Consider the following 21,110-nt stretch of genomic DNA (forward strand, 5'->3'; position numbering starts at 1 on the left):
TGGTGCCTCAGAGAGTAGGCTGTGTCTGTGACTGTGAGACAGTTGGTGCCTGAGAGTGGGCTGTTACTGAGAGGCAGTGCGATGGTTGTGTGTTAATGTGGCTGCCTCAGAGGTTGTGTTATTGTTGGTTAGTGTAATAGTGTGTATTAGAGACGCATGCCCAATACACTGTGTATATCAATGTTGTAAATACTGCAAAGGAAGATTAAAGCCCTCGTTTAGAGTGAAGACTTGTAAGAGTCGTTATTAGTTGAAGACATCTTCACAGATTTCTTCTTCTTGGCGTCCTGTTGACGTGGTTGAACTCTGCAGATGGTCGTGGTGGACACTGTGCGTCATTTCCATAGGTCCCAACAAGGGTTATGGGCGCAGCCCACGAGCCACAACAGTCTGAGTAAAAATCTCACAGCTAGAGCAAAAATAAAACAAAACAAAAAAACCAAACACAAACCATATATACAGCAGAGTAAAAAGACACACACCACACACACACGCACAAACCAGCTATTGGCATTGGCAGTGCACTGACCAGTTTTGATCACTTAACATAAACAATCAGAAACAGTTGATTGATCCAAAGTTGTGGGGACTTTTATTTTCAGTATATATATATATATATATATATATATATATGACTTATAATCAACCTCAGAGTCTGCTTCACAGCTCCAAAACTAGTACACACACACACACAGCAGTCAACCACACGCTGCTGCTTCAACCATAACTCTCAACCAACTGAATATTCACATTCCAACTGTCAACTCCCATCTGTCAATCAAAATATTTTCCAGTTGTTTAAAGACATATTCCACCAGCAGTCCCCTCCAAAATATTTTGACATGACATGACATACAGAACTTAAAATACATAGGTTATACATTTTTAATATCTGCATGGTCATTCACATCGTTTTCACTAATCCAAGCATGGTCACCATTTTCAGGTAAATGGAGAAGAGGGGTCGGGGCAAAGTGAAACACAGTGGGAAGAACTGGACAATTTAAAGTCAGACTGAGGCCAAAGGTGCTGGGGTGTGTTGGGCGTGACAGAGAATAAAATTTTATACCTCAAAATATGTCAAAATGTATTCCTTTTGTTAACCATTTTATGCCCAGACACCACCTGGAACACAATGAAATGGTTCAAAATATGAATTTGTGAGAGATGAACACACACACACCAAATCCATCAACCACACCAGACTTGCTGGAAGTGAGGCAACAAGCCACAAAGATGTGACAAGGCCCACTTTCCACACAATCTTGTGGAGGTTTTGTGGCTTCTTGCCTCATTCCCACGTCACAGGAGAGGACTGGATTTCTGGTCTCTTCCTGAGCAGCCCTGTAGTCCTGACAGCTTTCAGAGGCAAAACAGTTTTCCCAGCATTGCACGTATATAGGCAAATTAAACAGATTTGCAGGTTGCAATGTTCATTTATCTGAGGGGGGAATTGTTGATTTGATTTAAAAGAGCTTTACAACAGAAATTTATCCCCCTTTTAAGATTAAGTTTCATTTCCTAACAACAGGAGTTCTGTGTGCTACCCTCCCAATAACCCATGTCTTCCGCATAAAGATATTATTTAGAGATCCCTGCAATATTTAAAAACAGACCAGTCCTATTCCTTCAGGCACAGACCTGAAATCCCTGTTGAATATGCGTGCCATCCTTTCCCTAATTTTGTACCTTCTAATGTCAATAAATCATCATTGTTTAGGTCCATCCAGTCTTTAATCCATGTAAAAGCACACACATGGTAATATAGTTGTAAATTGGGGAGACTTAATCCACCTCTTTCTTTAGATCTTGCAAATTGGCTAATTTAATTCTGGATTTTTCCCCCTGCCAGATAAATTCGCAAATATCATTGTTCCACAGTTTAAAAATGTTGTTATATGTTATAACTGGAATAGTCTGGAATAAAAAAATCATTTTGGGGAGTACATACATTTGAATTAGGGCTATTCTCCCTAATATTGATAACTGCAAGTTCTTCCATTTTTTCAAGTTCTTTTTCACTTTCTCCCATGTTGCAGTATAGTTATTTTCTATTAATTCAGAATTCTTGTTTGTAATGATAATTCCCAAATAGTTTGTTTTATACACAATTTTTAAATCTGTTTTCTTCTTTAGTTCCTCTTCCTCTAATTTAGACATATTTTTTATCAAAATACCGCTTTTCTGTTTATTTATCTTAAATCCTGCCATATTAAACGCTTTTTCTAAGGTTGCTTCAACTCTGGCAATATTATTAATAGGATTATCAAAAAATAAGATTATATCGTCTGCGAAAGCTTTTAACTTATACTGATAGTTTTTAATTTGTACTCCTTTGATTTGGTCATCTTCCCTTATTCTTTTAAGTATAACTTTGATCACGATTATGAATAGGAGTGGCGACAAAGGGCAACCTTGTCGGGTACCTTTACTTATTTCACATTTTTCAGATCTCTCACCATTTATTAGCACTTGAGCATGTTGACTTGTATATATCATATTAACCCATTTTGAAAAACTTTCTCCGATTTCAGATTGTTTTGGCACCTCTCAAAAAAACCCAGTTCGCATTGTCAAATGCCTTCTCTAAATCCAGCAGGATAATACCTAATTTTTCCCCTTTGTGAATTTCATAATATTCAATTATATTCATTAAGATCCTTGTATTGTTTTTAATCTGACGTTCTGGAAGACCTCCTGCTTGATCTCGATCAAGCAGACCCAGCAACATCGGGGACTGCCTGAAGGAAGAGGCCCTTCCCTCCTCAACTGTCATCTCGGCCTCAGAGGGAGCGATCAGGCAGACCCAGCAACATCGGGGACTGCCTGAAGGAAGAGGCCCCTCCCTCCTCAACTGTCATCTTGGCCTCAGAGGGAGCGATCAGGCAGACCCAGCAACATCGGGGACTGCCTGAAGGAAGAGGCCCCTCCCTCCTCAACTGTCATCTCGGCCTCAGAGGGAGCGATCAGGCAGACCCAGCAACATCGAGGACTGCCTGAAGGAAGAGGCCCCTCCCTCCTTAACTGTCATCTCGGCCTCAGAGGGAGCCATCAGGCAGACCCAGCAACATCGGGGACTGCCTGAAGGAAGAGGCCCCTCCCTCCTCAACTGTCATCTCGGCCTCAGAGGGAGCCATCAGGCAGACCCAGCAACATCAGGGACTGCCTGAAGGAAGAGGCCCCTCCCTCCTCAACTGTCATCTCGGCCTCAGAGGGAGCCATCAGGCAGACCCAGCAACATCGGGGACTGCCTGAAGGACGAGACTTCTCCCTCCTTTAACTGTCACATTGTATTTTGTATTTATTGCAATTTTTTACTGTACACCGCTATGATCATTGCGGAATAGCGGTCTATAAATAAAATGTATTATTATTATTATTATCTCTGTGTATCCATTGTGTCAGGATTTGTTTAAGCCTATCGGCCAGTATCGAGGCAAATATCTTATAGTCTAAGTTTAAAAGAGATATTGGTCTATAGTCATCAATTAGTTCAACATCTCTAGTCTCTTTTGGTATTAGGGAAATCACCGCATTGCACCATATTTACGGGTATTTTCCCATTTCTATTTCTCTTATAGTATTATGTAACAATGACATGTATGTGACCACAAGATAGAGCTGTAGCAAAGGCTATTACAGTTCCAGTGGCAGTTAACATTTGACACTTGCATTATGGAATGTTGATGCTGCCAGTCCTTCTGTGAGAGAGTGTCAGTTATGACAGTTGGTGTAAGAGTAACTGCCTCTCTGTTTTGTTGTTATGGTTGTTTGGTTGGCAAAGTATTTTATTTATTAAAGTAACTTATTATTAAAGCCCTCATGTAGAGTGAAGGCTTGAAGTGCTCTTGTCATTATTTCTCAAGCTGGGAGCTCAAGGCCGTTTGCAGTGGTGAAGGAATATTTTCCTTCTTGGCCTGAATACCTTTGCAGACATCTCCTCAGATTCCTTCTCCCTGGTGTCCCGTCCACGTGGTTCAACTCCGCAGGTGGTCGTGGTGGACACAGCGCGTCTTTCCACGCCCCAACAGTGACACCAAGAGATATTCAGCAAGTGCTGTAAAGTCCTGTAGAATGCTGCCAGTCTGAAGAGTCACTCAGGAGGGAGGCTGGATCCTTTGTGACACAGAGGGAGAGGCATGGAGCCTTTGCTAGAGTAGTGATGAGCATTTCACCTCAGAGTGGGTTGTTACTGGTGTGGATGGTGTTGATGTATATATTGATGTACACAGGTGGAACTTCTTCTGCGAATAAAAGCCTCATTTGAGAGATTATGCTTGTCTGGCAGCAATGTGGCATTTATGTGTGCTAAGGGTGATTCTAGATGAGATCTTGGGTAGATCCTTATGGGATCTAAAACTCTTTCATCCACATCCTCTCTTTCACCACAAGGCTCCAATGACTTTGATTAGGGAACTGGAGCATTCCCAGGAGTCAGGGGGTCTCTGCCTAAACAAACCTCCACTCTTGTATAAATTATAAAACCACATCAGTAACTATTTCCTGTTCAACTCCTATCCAGTGAGGCAGAAGCTGCCCATGCAGATCAAATCTTTATGCCATGCTAGTTAAACCCATGTTGTTGTTTTGTGTGCCTTCAAGTCATTTCCAAACTTGTCACAGGGTCAGGAGGCTTGCCATTGTCTTCCTCTAAAGCTGAGAGCGTATGACTTGCCCAAGACACCCAGTGCATTTTCATGGCCATGTTTGCAAGTGATTCCTCGTGTTCAAGTTGTTGTTGTTGTTGTTGTTGTTATTGCAGCGTAAGTTTTGCATAGCACTTTTATATATTAAATAAGTAATTTATCCCATTAAAATACAAGGATAAAACTATAGGCAAATATCACACCATTCTACATTGAGTGTAGTGTTCAAACAATTAAAATTTCTAAACCTTTCATCATAGCTCCAATCAGACCTAATTTAATAGGAAGAACTTCTGTTTTGATGTCCCCATCTTCAAAAAGGGGGGCAAAGAGGGTCTCAGCAATTACTGCCCAGTTAGTCTGCCCTCAATACCAGGAAAGATTCTAGAGCAGATCATTAAACAGAGAGTCTTTAGAAAGGGACGCCATAATCACAAAAAGTCAGCATGGCTTTCTCAGAAACAAGTCGTGACAAACTAATCTTCTCTCTTTTTTGATAAAATTCCAGCTTGTTAGATTGAAGGAATGCTGTGGATGCAGAATATCTTAATTTCAGTAAAGCCTTCAATATGTTCTGGAAAACAAGCTAGTAAAAACAAGCTAGACAATGCAACTCTTAGGTGATTTGTAACTGGTTGATCAGCCGAACCCAATGGCTCCTCTTCTTCCTGGGGAGAAGTGACCAGTGGGCGCTTTGTCCGGGGCCTAGTTCTATTCAACATGTTGCCATAAGGACAGGCTGGGATGTTGGACCATTTTAAAAATTTGATACACTTTTATATAGAGAGAGATTCATCTTTTTAAAATGTGTTTTATTCTTTTAATAACTATCTGTTTTAATACTGTAATAATTTAATTCCTTTTTAATGTACTGTTTTTAATGGTATGAAGCCGCTCTGAGTCCCATTCCTGGGAAAAGAGGGATACAAAGAAGTATAATAAATAATTAAATATGACAGCCCTGTTTAAGCATTTGAAGGGGAGCCATATTGAGGAGGGAGCAAGCTTGTTTTCTGCTGCTCCAGAGAACAGGACCAGGAAGGAGCAAAGGACTCAAGCTCCAGGAAAAGAGACTCAAGCAGCTCAACATTAGGAGGAACTTGCTGGCACTAAGGGCTGTCCGACAGTGGAGTGGAGTCTCCCTCTTTGGAGGTCTTTAAGCAGAGGCTGGATGGCCATCTCTCACTGGGGATGCTTTGATGGAGAGTTCCTGCATGGCAGAATAAAGGGGCTGGACTGGATCAGGGCCCTTTTGGGGCCTCTTCCAACTCCATGATTCTGTAATTCTCAACATTAGGAGGAATCTTGGCTCCAAAACCCAGGAGAGGCTGGCCTTAGGGTCGCCATAACAACTGCCCCAATACAGTATCTTTACCTGGGACCCTCCTCCTCCTCCCAGGAGCAGTGAGCACAGATTCCTAGAGAGGCCTGAGGTGTTAACAAGGGGAGAAGGCGACCTCACTTCCGGTGTTTGGGAGGAAGGAGAAGAAGGGGCGCCCTTTTTGAATGCCTTTTGCCTGGAGGGAAGAAGGCGCTCCTGGGAGGAAGGAGGTAAGAAGGAGGGAGCCCAGTCCCCAGGAAGAAGGCTCTGGCTGCATCCACACTGGAGAAATCACCCGGTTTGGCACCGCTTTGACTCTGGCTCAGTCTTTGCTGGAGGGCCTTAGTAGGTATAATCTCTGGCCGAAGGGGGCTGGGCTGGGGCCTCTTCCATGGCCCTCCTACCAAGAGAAGCCCTGGCGAGGATGGCTCCTGGGGCAGCAGCGGGGGCCTCAGGCCCAGAGCCCCGGAGGGAGAGACGCCTTTGGGGCTGGCTTCGCTGGGGCCTGGAGGAGGAGGAGGAGGAGGAGGACTCCTGTGGGGGCAAAGCAGGGAGCAGAGTGGCCCCGGGTGGATGGGAGGCCCGGAGGGGAGCCTTTCTGCTGCCTGCGAGGAAGCCGCCCTTGGGAAGCGGAGGAGGAGGAGGAGGAGGGTCTCTGGTGGAAGGCAAAGGCCTGGCCTGGGGCCCTCGGCAAGAGGAGGGAGGGATCCGTCTCTCAAGGGCTGGGGGCAGGCAAGAGGGGCAAAGGCCTTTCCCCTTCAAAGAGCCCAGGAGGAAGGAGGACATCCAGGGAACGCCAGGGGCAGAAAGGGCTCCCCGAGGCTTTCTGGGGAACGGGCCAAGCCCCAGAGCCCCCCCCCGAAAGGCGCCAGTTTTGGGACCCCAAGGGCCCTCTCTCAGGAAGGGAAAGGCGAAGGCAAGAGGGAGAACCAAGATGGAGGCTGCGGGGCCACCTGGCTCCTCTTGGCCTCTTTTGGGAGGAAGGAGGGGAAATGGAGGGCCCCAGGCCCGGAGCTTGGAAGAGGAAGAGGCATCTCAAGAGCTAGTCCTGCATTATGGGTCTATAGGCATAATGCTCTAAGTCAGCTAAAAGAGATAAAAAGGTCTCCTCAATTGGAAGCCAATACCCTCAGTCCAAAAATGGCTCTCAGCCCTGGGAGCCCCAAGAGGGACGGAAGAGCCCTTTCCTCTGAAAAGGAGGGCAGCAGTTCCCTTCATTTGGGGCTCCAAGGGCTCTTGGCCAGAAAGACAGAGAGGAGGCAGCCTGGGAGCCAGGAGGAGGCTGGCCATGGAAAGGTCAGCCCCAGCTTTGCTTGTCCGGTCAGTTGGTGGGCTTTGCTCCCCAGCAGATACCAAGGGCCCACTGTATAATGCTAGCAGTATAGTTTAATATGATCATTACTCTTACATTCATTATTGTATTGTTTATTTTATGATACACAACGCAGGTGGCATTGGGCATAAAACAAATGATTTAGTCATAGCAAAAGCCTTGAAATGCCTCTGGATTCTCTTTAATTGAAAAATCAGATGAAACCTTGGGGGCCGTCTTTTTTCCCTTCAACAAATTATTTAGGTCCTATGGACTTTCTCCTATACTGCTGTTTATGGTCTGAACTCGTGTCGATTTGAATACTGGATTCTTTTAGTGTTTAAATGTTTCCTATATTTGTTGTGTGCCTTCAAGTCTAGCTTTACATATATACATATAAACACATATCTTTTGTATTTATAGCTTGGGCTGGCTGTTTGAAACAGGTTGCTTAAAACCAAATCACTTTTAAACCAGACCATGGGTGTTAAGGCCAGACTCTCCCTCGTTTCAAAAACAAAGACTCTTCCTATTGCTTTCATATGATAATGAGTGTCCTAGTTGTTGTTAACAGTACTCTGGGCTTGCATGCATCTGTATTTGCTTTTGCTGAGTGCCTTCAAGTTATTTCTGACTTTGCTGGCCCTAAGGCGACCCTATCACAGGGTTTTTGTAGGAAGATTTTTTCAGAAGAGGTTTTCCATTGCCTTCCCTGCGGCTGAGAGAGAGTGACTTGCCCAAGGTCACCCATTTGGTTTCCGTGGCTCTGCAGGGATTTGAACCCTGTGCTTCAGAATCGCAGTCCAGCCCTCAGAGTACTACCCCAGGCTGGCTCTCATGCATCTTTCTAGAGGGTCAGGCTAAGCACAGGAACTTAAGGTGAATTTTTTATATCATTCATTCATTTTCCTGAACCTTCAAAAGGGTTTGTTTGTAAATATATAAGTATCTTTATATATTTATATCAATATATTTACTGGGGAAGTGGTGGTGGTTTAGTGGTTTTGAGTGCTGGACTACACAGCAGCCTCTTGAGAGGGGTTTCTAATCCCTGCTCATCCATGGAGTGTATCAGACGGAGCTTTTGGGTGGTTTTCCAGCTCATTTGCGTTGTGACTGCACTTCCAACAGTGCGGATTCATGTCGCAACGTGAATGTGTGTTATCAGACGCCATTCCTTTCTATGGGAGCTCCTAGCGAGGTGCTTCTGCTGTGTTTTCAAAGTGACCCCTCATTTTGGTAAACATGCAAAATAACCGACTTTAGAGAATTCACTTCCAAGCTCCTTTCGATTGCACTGCAGTTTGATCAGGTTTGGAATGCAGTTTTGCGACTGCTCTGGTACTTCACCGCAAGCGCCCCTGGTTGCAAATGTCCCATGATGTGGCGCTGCAGTTTTCCCCCATTCCCTTCCGGTGGTCCTTCCTCCACTTGCAGGGCAACCCGGGATGGTTGGTGGGGTGCAGTCCCTCAGTTTTCTTTGGGAGTAAGGCTGGGAGCTTCCCTGAAGGTTCCACGCATGAAGTGGGCAGGACCCTGTTCTTTGCCTTGCGGGGGGGAGGCAGTGTCTTTCCATGCCCCCATGCCCTATGCACTTTCCCTGGCTTCAGGCCCTATGTTGGAGGTGTGTTTCTGGAGTAAATCTGGAGTGAAATTATGTATGGGTGTTGTGTGTAACCTTGTCTATATATATATGCGTGTGTGTGTGTTTGCGTGAGTGTGACTATACATATATGTGTGTATTTATATATGTGTGTGTAACTGACTAGATAGATATGTATATATGTGTGTGTGTGACTACAGATATGTATATATAAGTGGGGGGGACTATACAGATATGTATATGTATATATATGTGGGGGGGACTATACAGATATGTATATGTGTGTGTATGGGACTATACAGATATGTGTGTGTGTATATATATATATATATCTGTGTGTGTGTTTGCGTGAGTGTGACTATACAGATACGTGTATACATATATGTGTGTGTGTGCATGACTGTAACTGTGTGTGTGTGTGTGTGTGTGTGTGTGAGTGACTTTATAGATATGTATGTGTGAAGACACACCCAACTAAAGGTGGTGGCAGGTTTGGGTGTGCAACATCAGTACCCTGATGAGATCAAACTCTTCCACCCAAAAACGCTCTGATGCTGAGTGTAAAGTTCAAAAGGGGGGAAGTTTAATTTAAAGAACAAAAATAAAGAGTTTTCTCCTCCCCAGCTCTAGATAAAAGATACTTTACAGTTTCAGCAGTCTTCAAGGTGTCATCTTTCTGGGTCTGATGTTGGTTTGCTCTCCTCTCTCAATGGAGCTGGTGCAGGGTCTTTCAGCCTCCTGAATTCCTTTATTCACTTGCTGTTGGTAACTAAAATGGCTAACGTGTAAGAAATGCCCTTTCCGGCTGCCTGGGCCTGTTTGCCACCAAAAGACAGCTCTCTGCCTGCTCACAGCAAAGACTGCTCCAAACTAAAAGCCTCTAGCAAAAAACAGAGCATGCTGGGAAAGGGCAAACCAAACCTGGAAAAATGCAGGGGATCCTACAGCTCCTCCCACAACTAATACAATGAACTTTCCTACACTAAAATATTCTATGGCCTGAACCAACACGAAAGAAAATGCAGGGGGAAATTCAAATAGTCCTGGCAGGACATCACAGTATGTATATATTTATGTGTGTGTGTGTGCGTGCTTGCATGTGGCCATACAGATATGTATATATGTGTGTGTGTGTGTTTGCGTGAGTATGACTATACAGATGTAGCCAAAGGTCCATTCAGGGGAAGTTTATTATTGTTGTTAATAGCTCACTATTGAAAGAGGAGGGCCTGCTACGACAGCCCTTACAGAATCGTCTCCCGTTGTGTATACGGAGTAGACCAGGGGATTCCAATAAATGGAGCTGAGACAGACTTCTAGAATTAATGACCAGTTTATTTATAAGGGGAAAAAAAAACATACAGTTCCCTAGCATACTCACATACATACAAGGCTCAGGAAAAGCAAAGGTTTGCATAGAATAGGATTTTAGGCATCACTGGGGTGATAAGTACCAGAATGTAGACTCCCTCCAGGAATCCAAAGGGAATATGATGAGGATGGCATGAGGCTCAGCCATGGAATGACTGGCCAGGAGCCAGGATTCAAAGGGACAGAGCTTCCCCCTGAAATCCAGACTGGCCCAGTGAACAGGCAAATCTGGGAGTATTTATAGGCAAAATCTTGCTTCTGGCAAAGGCGCTTGATGGTGAGAACAAAGGTGTTTAATTACTTTCTTTTCACCTGGATGTCCCTGTCTGATTGTCTTAGTGGTCTTAAGCTGCTCGGACAACAGACCCTGGGGAGGGGGTAAGAGCCTCAGGCAAGGCAAACATTTGCTCTTCCTGGTCATATGATAACCCTCTTATGCGACTCCCTAGATATGATGATGTGGGTGCCCCTCAGGGGTGTGTGTACATGTCCTCATGCCTTGCTGGCAATGGTGGACAGGCTATTAGAGTTCATCCAGGGGTCATTAAGGGCTATCATTTATACCAGAATTTATATGGAGCAGCATGCATAACACATAAGATGTGTGTGTGTGTGTGGCTTTATAGATATGAATGTATATATTTATTTGTGTGTGTGTGTGTGTGTGTGTTTGCTTGCATGTGGCCATACAGCTATGTATATATATGTGTGTGTGTCTTTGCAAGAGTGTGACTATACAGATATGTGTATATATATATGTGTGTGTGTGACTAGATACATATGTGTGTGTGTGTATATATATGTATATATGTGTGTGTGTGTGCGTGAGTGATTTTATAGATATGCATGTATATATTTATTTGTGTATGTGTGTGTTTGTTTGCATGTGGCCATACAGATATGAATATATATGTGTGTGTGTGTGTGTGTGTGTCTTTACGTGAGTGTGGCTATACAGATATGTGTATATATATATGTGTGTGTGTGTGTGCATGACTGACTAGATATATGTATATATGTGTGCGTGTGACTTTATAGATATGTATGTATATATTTGTGTGTGTCTGTGTGTGTTTGCTTGCATGTGACTATACAGATATGTGTATATATGTGTGTGTGTGTTTGCGTGAGTGTGACTATACAGATGTGTGTGTGTGTGTGTGTGTGTGTGTGACTGTGACTATATAGATATATATGTGTGCATGTGTGACTAGATACATATGTGTGTGTGTGTGTGTGTGTGTATATATATATATCTGTGTGTGTGATATGTGTTGTGATATGTTTGTCAACATATATATATATATATATGCATGCGCGCACATGTTTTGCATACATCTATATACACATGCACTCTTTGATGTTTATCATTATACGTGTGTGTGTATATATATGTATCTCCATGTACCCGATTCTCAAAAAAAAAAAAAAAAAAGCAGGACACAAGCTATGAATAAATACATTGTTTTGATTTTATTTAAAAAGCGCAATGTATGTATGAACAATAGGGATAAAATAAATTACAACCAGCACCTGTTACTTCACAGCTGCCGGAGGGGCCACACTCCCATGCGCATGCACTCACACACACACACAGTCACACACAGATATACACACAGCAATTTAAAAAGGGGACAACTAAAAAAGAGCAAATAAATCACACCCGCTGACTGTTCCCGCACAGCCTTTTGGGGGGGAGGGTTGGTGGAAAAGAAGACACACACACACAGCAATACACATAAAATAAAAATACCTGCAGGCTGTTCCTTCACAGCTTGCAGGGGGGGGGTGTCATAGACACACAAAAATTAAAAATACCCACTTGCTGTTACGTCACAGCTCGCGGGGGGGATTGGGCACGACGCTCACAGCACCTCAGTGTGCTGAGGCTGAGGAGTGTGGTGGGGACCCTGGTGGGGAGCGCCACATAGTGAAGTGGTTCAACCACACACTCTGTCGGTCAATGCGCACAGGGATTCTGCCAGGGATTCAATACACCTTTGTGCTGGAATGGTAAAAGGACATGGTTAGAATTTGGTGGATGTTCCCTTCTCCCATCTACCCCTAACTTTTAAGCTGGGAGAGACTTACCTCCCTGCAGCTCGCTCTCCACTTTGGCCACGCGTGCAACCAATGCAGCCTTCTCGGCCTCAAGTTGGTCAGCGTGGGCAACCAAATCAAGAAGTGGAGGTCCTTCAGGCGGGGCCTCTGGGGGTTGAGGTGGGGCCTCTTCTACAGCATCACCTAGAACAATGAAACAAAACAATGTAGACCTGAGTAACGCATTACTATCTATCCTTTCTCTCTGTATGTGTGTGTGTGTGTGTGTGTGTAGTGCTATGTAGATATGTATTTATATATATCTATATACATTCAAAAAGACGCATGCATACACACACAGACACACACATATGCACACACACACGGGCACACATATATCCTATCCACACACACATGAACAAAAGCCTTTCTGTGCATATCTCGATAGATAGATAGATAGATAGATAGATAGATAGATAGATAGATCACTCATACCCGAGTGATGCCCAGTGCAGAATGTCAAACAGATCATCGCCTCGTAAGATGCAAACTAAATCTTCATTTTAAGTTCAAACCTAAGAGGGGTGGCATCCTAAAGAGGAGACTCCATGTCAACAATCTTCAACAAGCTGCCATGAGAGACAACTTTCAGGCAAATTTGCAAACAAAACTTGAAGACCACCCTATAGACTCTTCTCCTACAGCGCTTTGGCAACATATCAAAAACAGCATCTTGCAGTCTGCGGAAGAATCCTTAGGGTTCTCCCTCAAGAAAATCCAAGACTGGTTTGATGAAAACAACCAAGAGATCCAGGAGCTGTTGGCAAAGAAGAGAATTGCTCACCAGGCACACCTCGCCCAGCCATCCTGCCATGTAAGAAAAGCAGCCTTTCGCCTCGTATGTAGTCAACTCCAACAAAAACTCAGAACAAGTGGTGGATCAATTTAGCAGAAAAGACACAACGTTGTGCATATCTGGGTGATTCCAGAGGATTTTACGAAGCTCTTAAAGCAGTGTTTGGACCTACATATCAGATCCAAAGCTCCCTATACAGTTCAGATGATCAAACACTAATCACTGATAAAGCTTCCATTCTGGACCGATGGGCTGAACACTTCCAAAGCCTCTTTAGTGCCAACCGAGTAGTCCAAGATTCAGCTATTCAACAGATGACACAACGACCGATGAAGAAAGAATTGGACATAGCCCCACTTTGGAAGAGACCGTTAAGGCCATACAGCAGATGAAAAACGGCAAGGCTGCCAGGATTGATGGAATTCCACCTGAAGCTTGGAAACATGGAGCTCATGCACTCCATGCTAAACTCCACAAACTCATCAGATCTCCGAGATGCAGTCATCATCACCCTGTACAAGAAAAAAGGAGCAAAATCGGATTGCTCAAACTACCGAGGTATAACACTGCTCTCCATTGCTGGAAAAATCCTCGCAAGGATACTGCTGAACAGATTAGTTCCTGCCATTGCAGAAGAACTTCTCCCCGAAAGCCAATGTGGCTTCAGAGCTAATAGGAGCACTACAGACATGGTATTTGCCCTCAGACAACTGCAAGAGAAATGTAGAGAGCAGAACAAAGGACTCTATGTAACATTTGTCGACCTCACCAAAGCCTTCGACACTGTGAGTAGAAAAGGTCTGTGGCAGATCCTGGAACGACTAGGATGCCCCCCCAAATTCCTCCAAATGATCATCCTGCTACATGAAGGCCAGCAAGGTCAAGTCAGATATGGTGATGCTCTCTCGGAGCCCTTTCTAATAACTAATGGTGTAAAACAAGGTTGTGTTCTTGCTCCAACTTTATTTACAATCTTTTTCAGCAGGATGCTCCAAAGGGCTACGGCAGATCTCAAAGAAGAAGATGGCATTTATATATGCTACCGTACTGATGGTAGCCTGTTTAACTTAAGCCGCCTGAGGGCCCGCACTAAGACTCTAAACTATCTAGTCCGTGAGCTGCTTTTTGCTGATGATGCTGCCCCCTTTGCCCATACAGAAGCAGCTCTGCAGCGCCTCACATCTTATTTTGCAACAGCTGCAGAGCTCTTTGGGCTGGAAGTCAGTCTGAAGAAAACAGAAATTCTCTACCAGCCAGCACCTCAGGAAGAACACTACCATCCCCACATCACTGTAGGCACATCTGTGCTTAAGTCCGTCCAGCAGTTCACCTACCTGGGAAGCATCATCTCCTCAGATGCCAAGATTGATAAAGAGATCGATCACAGACCGGCAAAGGCATATAGCGCATTCGGAAGGCTTCACAAGAGTCTGGAGTAACAAACGCTTGAGGTGAAGCACAAAAATCAGTGTGTATAGAGCCATTGTACTGTCTATTCACCTCTGTGGGTCTGAAACATGGGTCACCTATCGCCAACAACTACCACAACTGCGTCCTCAATAGCATGGCCTCAATGCTGGTGATCCTGTTGGGTAGGATGTAGACCCCATAACAATGTCCAAGTCCTTAACCCTCTCTAGACTGCTGAAGAGTGCCTGGACCTCCCCATCCGTCCAGAGACTCCATTGCCTGGGCATGGTGGCAAGCAGAGGTAGCAGCAGGAAGCAGGGGCAAGACACCAGAGATGAGCCTGTGGCAGGCAGGCAGGCAGGCCCCAAAACACAAAACAAACAACAGCCCACAAAACCAAAAACTGCCCAAACACAAGCACAGGGCAAAACACAGGCCAAGGGCAAGTCGCCAAAACTTCTTACCAAAGTTTGGGCCCTGTCTGTGAAACTTTGGGTGGCCACCAGATGGCACTCCAGGGGTTTTTTTTGCGCATGCGCGACAAAAGAAAATCCATTCACCGTGTGAATTTCGAGGTGGAAGGATTCTCTGACCATTTTCTATTGAATTTCACGTTATTCCTCAAGATTTAACCTTAAGTAAAGAAACACCGTCCGGAAAGGGTAAAATAAGCATGCCTTGGAGGGGATGGGGGAAGCCTTTTCGTGAAAGTGATCCCATTTCACGCTACTGCCCTAAAGGAGAGCTTTGACCTGGAATTTATCATTCTTCGTCGCAAAAGGCTAAAATAAAAGTGCTGCTGGCTTGGGGTCGGGTCCCCTCTCTTGCAGCATGGCGACCCTTTTAAGAAATAGCCAAAGAGAACTAGGAAGTTCTATTAGCTTTTTATAAGGTTTAGCATCAAGTCTTGTATCAATATAATGTCTTCTATATGCATTATATAAGTATAGATATGTACACACACATATGTATATATAGACATATATTCTTCTTTATTATTATATATTATATAATTATTATCATATATATATGTATATAAGTAATATGTATTAAAAAACACAATATACATTTATATATGTGTGTGTGTATGAACCTTTATGTAATACATACATATATAAGTACATACACTCAAATCTATATATAGACTTTATATATGCTTCTATATAATTACTTATTATATAATATATATTAATATATATGTAAGCATATACATATATACTTATTTAAGTTCATATGTAAATATATATATTTAGACACACTCACACACACATATATATAACAGAAATGGCTAAATGTAATGTTATGTTTTGTGTATGTACATATATATATATTTGTAGGTAAACTATATAAAACATTATATATATATATATATATATATACACACACACACATACACACACACACATATATATATAACATCATATGATACATATATACCAGTACATGCACACAATGTTTATATTATATATATATATATATATATATATATATATATAAATAAAATAGAGAGAGAGAGACATATAAATTTATGTGCAAGTGTCTCTCCATATTTAAATAAAATTATTATATATATTACTGTACACATGTATACATGTACATGTATATATATGTATATGTATATATAAACTTGACATATATACTGTTATAGCATTATATATTACATATTATTATATATTATGGTGTATATATTTTATCATTTACATATACAAGTATGTGTGTGTGTCTACATATATATAGTTATAGATATGTATGTAAGTACATACACAAAACATAATATTACATGCAACCATTTCTGTTATATATATATATATTAGTTAACTGCATTCATTTTCCATTTATGACATCTTTCCTACTGGTATTTATAAACAGCCTCTTCTGCATCACAGGGGCGAACGGACTGTCCATCGAGGGGAAAAGAAAATTCAGGAAGCCTCTTCTTTTTTCCCCGTGCACTTTTAATATTACTCACTTGACCCAGAGACACATCAAAAATGTCTCTAAATGCCTCCCAGAGCCAAAGGAAGCATGGAAGAGGAATTTTGTGGCAGCATGCAGAGATACTGGACCTTCTGTGTTTCTGGGGGGATGAGGAGATTCAGAGGCGCTTGAACTCCAATCACAGAAACCTCGCAGTCTACAAAATAATATCAGACCAGATGCAATCCAGAGGGCACAACAGAACGCCAGAGGAATGCAGAACAAAGTGCAAAACTATGAAACAAAATTATACTAATGTATGCCGTCACAATAGGGCGATATGTCCCTATTTTTATGAAATGGACAAATTCATGAATGGCAGCCGGACCGGACCGCCAACAAAACTATCCAGAAATTTCACTTTGCCACCGCAGGGCACCATGGAGAGCTGTGTGGGTAACCAGGAGGCCATCACCCTTCCTCCTGTTCCTGCTGAGGAAGCAGAGCCCCAGGAAGTGCCCGACAACAGAATACTGATAGGTATGTATGTCCAGCCTTTCTTCATGTGTGTTGTGTTTTGCATTTGGCCCGTAATGCTGTCTAAAATCAACAATGTCCCCGGTGGTATTGACACCTGTTTCATGATCAATTTCATATCCTGTTCCATTTAATGTGCCTAGTACATAGAACAGTCATTTTCGCCTTCAGTTCGCCAGCCTATTTCCTAATCGCTGTAATGTGAATTGGTTTTTTTGGGGGGGGAGGGCAAACAATACAAAAGGGAAAGCTGTTGTTCATCTGTTAACTTTGTATCATAACTCTTTTCAAATTTGTTTAATGCCCCCTATTATGTAGTCAATCTCTAAGATGTGTTTTCATATTTGTCTCATCTTTCCCTACCATCTAGGAGAGGAAGAGGTGTACAATAATCTCTATGCCGTCCCGGCAGAGGAGCTTGAGGCACAGGACATCCTGGGAGGCCAGGAGCAGGAGGACATGCGTGGAAGCCAGGAGCAGGAGGACATGCCTGGAAGCCAGGAGCCGGAGGACATCCCGGGAGGCCAGGAGCAGGAGGATCCACACAGCAGTGGAGAAGGTGTGGTCAAATATTGTAGCAAAATACTAACACTAGCTAACCCATTCTTCTCCAATTATGTCTTCTGAATTTGTAGGGACAAGTGTGTAAAATAACGATACAGGTTCCCCCACTCCAAGGCCGGAGTTCCTACATCTGATGTCATTATATTAAGAAAGCAAACCATGTATACTAAATCCTAGATTCAGGCAAGCGATGGCTAGTCCCCATGGTCCTAAATGCAAATCCTCCAACATTGTATTAGCAGTGGGCTAGCTGTTACTCACGTGCATTGCAAATTTTTGTCGTTGTTGTTTTTGGGACAATATCAGCCCATGTTATGTCACAGACTTATAAATAAGTATCCCTGTTTTCCCCATTTGTTCTTGCAGATACAATTGTTGAAGGCCAGGATGACGCTCCTCCTAGCGAAACATCGAATGCTGTTGCAGCAGTCATCCCTCAATCCCCTAGAGGTCATGGTAGGTAGTGTTATCTAGAGATAATATATTCTTGCTTGAACGTTCCATGCACTTTCCACAAGCTTGTAGCTGTGGAGATTTACACCTGAGCTAAGAAGTATTCCCACTGTATATGTGCAATTTAGTCCCCAAGTCAGAAGTGCAGCATTCCGTGGTTTTTGCAGAGGGGCCGAAAAGGTCCCAGCACTTGCCGCGCTGAAGGTAATGAATGCTCACATTGCAGGAAATAAACAGTAACTGTGTGACTAACATCTATGTGCTCTTTGCTTCTGCAGAGCGACAAAATCGAAGGGAGAGGCCTGGAGTGGTACCTCCCCCAGTTCAACAGAAGAGAGATGGAAGGGCAAGAAGAGGGGAACGCATTGCAAACTCCATCATTGCACATGGGAGGCAAGAATGGAGACTGTTCAGGCGCCAGAACAGGGCAATTGCGAACAGGCAGCACAGGCAGTGGCAGCATGAGTCTGAAATACTGCATCAATTGATGGAAACATACACAGCAGACACTCAAGCTTGCAGGAAGGAAAGTGCTGAACTGCAAGCATGCTTTCGAAACATGGCCACCTATGCAGCTGAGATGGTTGAGGCCCAAAGGGCCGATACAGCTCTCAGGGAGAGGGACATTACAGTTAAAGAATCCCTTGCTGCCCTGCAGATGGAGTACCTTAGGGCAAGAATCAATCATCTTAATGCTGCAAATGCGGGAGGGCAAGCTGGACGGAGTGGCGTTCGCCAGCCATTGAAGAGGCCAAAGGCTCAATGAAAAGTAAAACTTACATAAGCCACTCCAACCCATGCCAGGGGGAGAACCTCCCAGAATGTAACAGTGGAGGATTCTGAGAGCCAGGATGAGATTGTGCCTGGTTCCCAGATGACGCTGCCTGTGGTGGAATCCCAATGCACTGAGATTCCTCCCAGAGGGAAGAGGATGGTGAAGAGAAAGCAAGTGTACTCGCCATAATGCTGCTGTTGTCTCTGCAAGACCATCCAAAACATTGATTTGTCCCTACGGGCCATGGACATTGTATTAAAAATGTAACAGTTTGTTACAATTAAAATCTTTTCACTTTCATACTTTATAAGGTTTATGTTAACTGGAAGTTTGCACTGTTATTGTAGTCACTGAATTAGTGTACTACCTCAGCACACCCACACACCCCCCAATGATCAAAGTAATATGCTTTTCCACTATGGGACATGGGAGTTGTTTTATAATTGAAATAGTTAACTTTGGTTTAAATGTTTATCGGTTTGTGCTAGTGTTGCACATTAAAAAGTGTATGTTTACGATATGTTTTCAATGTTATGGTTGTGTTTAGCACTTGTTGTTCTAACTCGGTACTCCTAACACTTGGTTCCACAATAAAACTTGACAAAAACATAAAACTCTGTGTGGCGTGCTGATGCTGTGGCAACATTTTAGTTTTAAAAAGATAGAGAGATAGCTAGCTAGATGGATGTCGAAGGGTAATAGCGGAAGATAGAGAGATAGCTAGCTAGATGGATGTCGAAGGGTAATAGCGGAAGATAGAGAGATAGCTAGCTAGATGGATGTCGAAGGGTAATAGCGGAGTTTGATCAACAGGTTGATAGATCCATCAACAGATGGGAAAGAGAAATAGATGAGAGATCGACATGTCAGAGCTTGCTAGTGAATAGATAGATAGAAATATAGATGGCTATGTCTTCATGATGCCAGAGAGAGAGATGATAGATATATAGACAGATGCCAGGAGGACATTAGTAAAGGAGGTAGATAAGTTAGTGGATAGATGGAAAGATAGATAGATAGTTAGGTGGTGGAAATAAAGATAAAATAGCCAGGAGAAACCCCCCTTCCCCCATGAGTGTTTTGAAACAAAACCTGTGTTTTTTTTCTGCTAAGGAAAGGGTAGCTTCAAATCCCATTCACACATCCTGCAGTTACCTCTTACCTTGTCTAGATAGTTACATTTTAAATAAGAATGCCTGCTGATGGGTTTGGCATTCAACTGCTCCCTGCCTTGGTAGGCCTATTGTGACAAGTCTATCATGCGTATAATGAATTGGTCTCAAGGCCATGAAGGTTCATGCTGCCAATCTCTTTCTTTTAGTTGGGCTCAAGGTGCTACAAGATTCCTTTCCATACTATTGGGCATGCTTTGATTGTGATTTCCTGCATGGCGAGGGGTTGGACTTGATGGCTCTTGTGGTCTCCACCAACTCCATGATTCTATGATTCCATTGTTATAAGGTTAGCCGCTGTGTGGGTGAATGCCTTATCCCTGACTGGGTTTTTCATGGCAATGTCTGGTCCAAACAACTGCATTGTATACTGCCTTCTGAGGTGGGGAAATTGGACTTCCTAGTGCCTATGCCTTGCTTTCTGCTAGCACACATGCTCAGATTTAATATACCATACAGCTCCATATAGGGACTTACACAAGCCATCTATATGCCCACATCTTTCTCATATATATATATATATATATATATATATATATATATATATTCTTAAAATAAAAGAAAGAAAGAAAGATAACCAAATTGTGATTGTACTATTTTATATAGGAGACTACATTTCACTATGCCATTATATTTTATGTTAGCTGAGTTTCCATGGATTTGGTATCCATCCATGTAAAGTCCTGAAACCAACTCCAGTACATATCGAGGACCCTTAGCTGATGTTAATACAGTTCAGTTTCTTCCTTTTACCGTACTACTCTCTTTGCTTGTTATCAACTGAGGCCCAGGGCGGCTAGCTCCTTCCTATATAGGATGCCAGTCTTTGTTCTATTTTCCTTGTCTTCAGATAGATAAGAGTTTGTTAGGTACAAGCAGGAACAGCCGGGACAGTAAGCCAACTTCAACAGCACAAGCCTTGGGAATGGGTATGGTTGTAGCCCCCCCGCCCCGCCCCGCCCCGCCCCGCCCACGGTGAGATACATGTATATGGATGACCGTCCTTGTTTGTGTGTTTGTGCGGCAGCATCCAACCCAATCAAACTCTTTCCAGTGTGCCTGAACCCGCATTTTATGTACATTTCCTCCTAGTAGAAGTGAGTAGAAGTTAGTGCGTAAGAGTATGTGAGTCA

General features: G+C 43.2%; 2 protein-coding genes across 5 annotated transcripts in view; both read left to right on the forward strand.

The window, feature by feature from the left end:
• The window catches only part of LOC149320347 (uncharacterized), a 57,085-nt gene that overhangs the window by 27,170 nt on the left and 8,805 nt on the right, over positions 1 to 21,110 (forward strand). The window lies entirely within an intron of this gene.
• LOC149320349 (uncharacterized) lies at positions 6,124 to 19,366 on the forward strand. 4 transcript variants are annotated; one of them, XM_089501760.1, is made up of 5 exons: positions 6,124 to 6,197; positions 16,429 to 17,016; positions 17,384 to 17,572; positions 17,944 to 18,033; positions 18,309 to 19,366. In XM_089501760.1, exons 2-5 carry the CDS (start codon positions 16,551 to 16,553, stop codon positions 18,794 to 18,796), a joined length of 1,233 nt encoding a protein of 410 aa, XP_089357886.1. In that variant the 5' UTR covers positions 6,124 to 6,197; positions 16,429 to 16,550; the 3' UTR covers positions 18,797 to 19,366. The 4 variants fall into 4 exon arrangements, with proteins under 4 accessions (XP_089357886.1, XP_089357893.1, XP_089357876.1 ...); XM_089501767.1 differs by having other exon boundaries at positions 16,446 to 17,016; XM_089501750.1 differs by having other exon boundaries at positions 6,134 to 6,316.

This window comes from Sceloporus occidentalis, unplaced genomic scaffold (genome assembly GCF_023333645.1).
Source record: "Sceloporus occidentalis isolate IW3139 unplaced genomic scaffold, rSceOcc1.0.p SCAF_1, whole genome shotgun sequence".
NCBI lineage: Eukaryota > Metazoa > Chordata > Lepidosauria > Squamata > Phrynosomatidae > Sceloporus > Sceloporus occidentalis.

Excerpts from the sequence above, each read along its gene's own strand:
- LOC149320349 (XM_089501760.1), top strand. The coding sequence starts at position 16,551 with ATGTCTCTAAATGCCTCCCAGAGCCAAAGGAAGCATGGAAGAGGAATT. Across the intron at positions 17,017-17,383 it reads CGACAACAGAATACTGATAG|GAGAGGAAGAGGTGTACAAT; the intron begins GTATGTATGTCC and ends CCTACCATCTAG. Across the intron at positions 18,034-18,308 it reads TCAATCCCCTAGAGGTCATG|AGCGACAAAATCGAAGGGAG; the intron begins GTAGGTAGTGTT and ends TTGCTTCTGCAG.